The 4135-nt window shown below is 58.9% G+C and overlaps 1 protein-coding gene across 1 annotated transcript in view; it reads right to left on the bottom strand.

Moving 5' to 3' along the window:
- Nucleotides 1–527: 527 nt before the first annotated feature.
- The window catches only part of chrna10 (cholinergic receptor nicotinic alpha 10 subunit), a 25805-nt gene continuing 22197 nt past the window's right edge, over nt 528–4135 (bottom strand). The window contains exons 2-4 of the mRNA XM_033023402.1: nt 3563–4089; nt 976–1255; nt 528–708 (exon numbers count right to left, since the gene is read on the bottom strand). Coding sequence (XP_032879293.1) covers nt 528–708; nt 976–1255; nt 3563–4089 — 988 coding nt within the window. The remainder of the gene's footprint in view (nt 709–975; nt 1256–3562; nt 4090–4135) is intronic.

The raw sequence follows: 4135 nt of genomic DNA, 5'->3' as shown, positions 1-4135 counted from the left end.
GAAAAATGTTCCCGCTGTTGGGGGAGCCCAGAACCAGGGGGTCACAGTTTAAGAATAAGGGGTCGGCCATTTAGGACTGAGATGGGGGAAAGAAAATTCACCCAGAGAGTTGTGAATCTGTGGAATTCTCTGCCACAGAAGGCAGTGGAGGCCAATTCACTGGATGTTTTCAAGTTAGATTTAGCTCTTGGGGCTAACGGAATCAAGGGATACAGATTAAGAATAAGGAGTAAGCCATTTAGAACAGAGACGAGGAGACACTTTTTCTCACAGAGAGTGGTGAGTCTGTGGAATTCTCTGCCTCAGAGGGCGGTGGAGGCCGGTTCTCTGGATGCTTTCAAGAGAGCGTTAGATGGGGCTCTTAAAGACAGCGGAGTCAGGGGATATGGGGTGAAGGCAGGAACGGGGTACTGATTGGGGATGATCACATTGAATGGCGGTGCTGGCTAGAAGGGCTGAATGGCCTCCTCCTGCACCTATTGTCTATGTGTGTATGTTTCTACACGTACAGATGATGAGCATCAGGGCTACAGCGCCGCGGCCAGTGCGGCCAGAGTGGTGACGGTGACCAACAGCAAGAAGGTGCCGGTCAGCAGCCGTTCCAGGACGGCGCCGACCCTCCGCCACTCCCGCTGTCTCTGCCTTGCCGCCCTGTGCCTGCGCACACAGCTGGCGATCAGCTCCACATGCCCGGCCAGATGCTGCCAGCTGTGGCCGCACACATGCCTGACCCCCCGACACACAACCCTGTACCTGCAGCAGCAGCAGCAGCAGCAGCAGCAGCAGCAGCTGGATGGTGCATGGAGTGAGGGGGGGAGGCAGGGGAATCCCACCTTATCCCCCTCTCCCCACTCTCTCTCTCCTTCCCTCACTCCCCCCTCCGTCACTCCCCCCTCTGTCACTCCCCCCTCCTCCCCCTCTCCTTCCTCCCCCTCCCAATCTACCCCCCACTCTCCCCCCTCCTCTCCCCCCCACTCACTCCCCTCCTCCACACCAGTTGCCCCTCCACTCTGCGCTGTCCGGCCACTGGTCAGTCCGGCCTCGACCTGTGACCCGGTGTGGCGGTGGCAGTGGCGATGGTGCGGGTTCCCCGGCGGGCGGATCGCCAGGACTCTGGCCAGGTGACCGAGGATGACCACTCTGACCCAGCGGGGGAGGGGCTTGGCCTCGGGGCCGCAGTGGTAGACGCCGAGGAGCAGCACGGACACGGCCGTGGACGTCGTGATGACCGCCATGCTGGCCATGTAGAAACGGCCTGGAGCAAGGACACGGGAGGTCAGGGACCGAGCACTCTCACCCCTGACCCCCTCCCCCCGCCACACACTGACCCCTGACCCTCCCACTGACCAACCTCCCCACTGACCCCTGACCCATTGATGAACCAACTGCCCACTGACCCACCGCCCCCAATGACCCCTGACCCTCCAGTGACCTACTGACCCATCCCCCACTGACCACTGACCAACCCCCCCACTGACCCCTGACCCATTGATGAACCAACTGCCCACTGATCCCTGTCCCACTGACCCCTGACCCTCCAGTGACCTACTGACCCATCCCCACTGACCCCTGACCCATTGATGAACCAACTGCCCAATGACCCACCCCCCCCCAATGACCCCTGTCCCACTGACCCCTGACCCTCCAGTGACCTACTGACCCATCCCCCACTGACCCCTGACCCCCCACCGACCAACCAACTGTCCACTGTCCCATCCCCCCACTGACCACTCAGGCCTGTCTTAAAGCATATGCCCGGGGCCCACAAGCATAGGAGCCCCGCGCTAATCTATGCATTGTAGAATGTTATTTTACAACATGAAAACGGAGAAGAACATCGCAAGTGCATGACGGCATATTTGACTCGGCATAAAGAAACAGGACGTGTAGGGGCCCCAGTGCACTGCTTTTCCTATCCCTCTAGTCGCTACATATCCATGGTCTGAAGAAGGATCCCGACCTGAAACGTCACCTATCCACACATGCTACCTGAACTGCCTGTGACTAGTGGTGTGACTCAGGGTTCAGTGCTGGGCCCGTTACTGTTTGTCATCTACATCAATGATTTGGATGAGAACATACAGGGCAAGATTAGCAAGTTTGCTGATGATACAAAAGTGAGTGGTTTTGCAGATAGTGAAGATGGTTGTGAACGATTGCAGCAGGATCTGGATCGATTGGCCGGGTGGGCGGAGGAATGGTTGATGGAATTTAATACAGAGAAGTGTGAGGTGTTGCATTTTGGGATGTCGAACAAGGGCAGGACCTACACAGTGAATGGTAGGCCTCTGGGTAGTGTTGTAGAGCAGAGGGATCTAGTACAGGTGCATGGTTCCTTGAAGGTGGAGTTTGGACACGCTAGAGGCAGGAAACATGTTCCCGATGTTGGGGGAGACCAGAACCAGGGGCCACCGTTTTAGAATAAGGAGTAAGCCATTTAGAACGGAGACGAGGAAACACTTTTTCTCACAGAGAGTTGTGAGTCTGTGGAATTCTCTGCCTCAAAGGGCGGTGGAGGCCGGTTCTCTAGATACTTTCAAGAGAGAGCTAGATAGGACTCTTAAAGATAGCGGAGTCAGGGGATATGAGGAGAAGACAGGAACGGGGTACTGATTGGGGATGATCAGCCATGATCACAGTGAATGGCGGTGCTGGCTCGAAGGGCCGAATGGCCTACTCCTGCACCTATTGTCTATTGTCTACATGTTGTCAGCTGGGTAAAATTAATAGAGGCGTTGATAGGGTAGACAGTCAGAACCTTGTCCCCAGGGTGGAGATGTCCAAGACTAGAGGGCACAGCTTTAAGGTGAGAGGGGCAAAGTATAAAGGGGATGTGCGGGGCAAGTGTTTTACACAGAGGGTGGTGGGTGCCTGGAACGTGCTGCCAGGGGCGGTTGTGGAGGCAGATACGATAGTGGTGTTTAAGAGGCTTTTGGATATGCGGGGAATGGACGGATACGGATCACGTGCAGGCAGAGGGGATTAGTTTAACTTGGCGTCATATTAGGTATGGACATCGTGGGCCGAAGAGCCTGATCCTGCTGGGACAGAAAGTGGACGCGGATGGGACAGGAAGTGGACGCGGGTGGAACAGGAAGTGGACGCGGACGGAACAGGAAGCGGACATGGATAGGACAGGAAGTGGACACGGATGGTACAGGAAGTGGTCGCGGATGGGACAGGAAGTGGATGCGGATGGGACAGGAAGTGGATGCGGATGGGACAGGAAGTGGATGCGGATGGGACAGGAAGTGGAGGCGGATGGGACAGGAAGTGCACGCGGATGGGACAGGAAGTGCACGCGGATGGGACAGGAAGTGCACGCGGATGGGACAGGAAGTGCACGCGGATAGGACAGGAAGTGGACGCGGATGGTACAGGAAGTGGATGCGGATGGGACAGGAAGTGGAGGCGGATGGGACAGGAAGTGGAGGCGGATGGGACAGGAAGTGGATACGGATAGAACAGGAAATGGACGTGGTGCATGCAATTATCCTGAGCAAGACGTCACCCCCATTCCTCCCCCCCTCCCCCCCACCCTCCTCCCCCCAGCCAGACTCACCGAGCATCGGGGCAGTCTCGGCAGGAGGCAAGGTCTCGGCCAACATCAGCTGGTAGAAGGTGATGGCGAGGAGGAGTGCGAGGCCGAGGGCTACTCTCTCGCCGGAGGGTGCGGGCAGGCAGAGGGCGAGGGGGGCGAGGGCAGAGATGAGGGCGGGGGGCAGCAGGAGGTTGCGGAGGGGAGCGGCGGGGCAGCGGCGGAGGCTCAGCGTGTAGGTGAGGCGGGCGACGGTTTCTCGCCCGGCCGGGCTTGTGCCGTCGCTGACCGTCAGCCCGGTCACCTGCCAGCCTGCCGGCTGCACCAGGTCCTCCAAGCCCCCCCCCGGCAGCCCCCCCGCCCTCAGCCGCAGCCCCCCCACCCCGTGGCTCCATGAGCCAAACGTCAGAGGGCAGCGCTGAGAGTCAAAGGGGAAGAGGCGGATGTCCAGTGGGCAGGCGGAGTGGACAATGGCCGGACTGTCCCACGTCAGGTGGCCATCATAGCGTAGGCGCACGTTCGTGTCGGCCGGGGGCGAGAAACCATCCACACTGGGGGGGAGGGGAGGGGGGGCAGGATATGGGGGAGGGATGGGGG

The sequence above is a fragment of the Amblyraja radiata genome, chromosome 6, assembly GCF_010909765.2.
Source record: "Amblyraja radiata isolate CabotCenter1 chromosome 6, sAmbRad1.1.pri, whole genome shotgun sequence".
Classification (NCBI taxonomy): domain Eukaryota; kingdom Metazoa; phylum Chordata; class Chondrichthyes; order Rajiformes; family Rajidae; genus Amblyraja; species Amblyraja radiata.
This window is presented reverse-complemented; position numbering and strand designations above follow the sequence as displayed.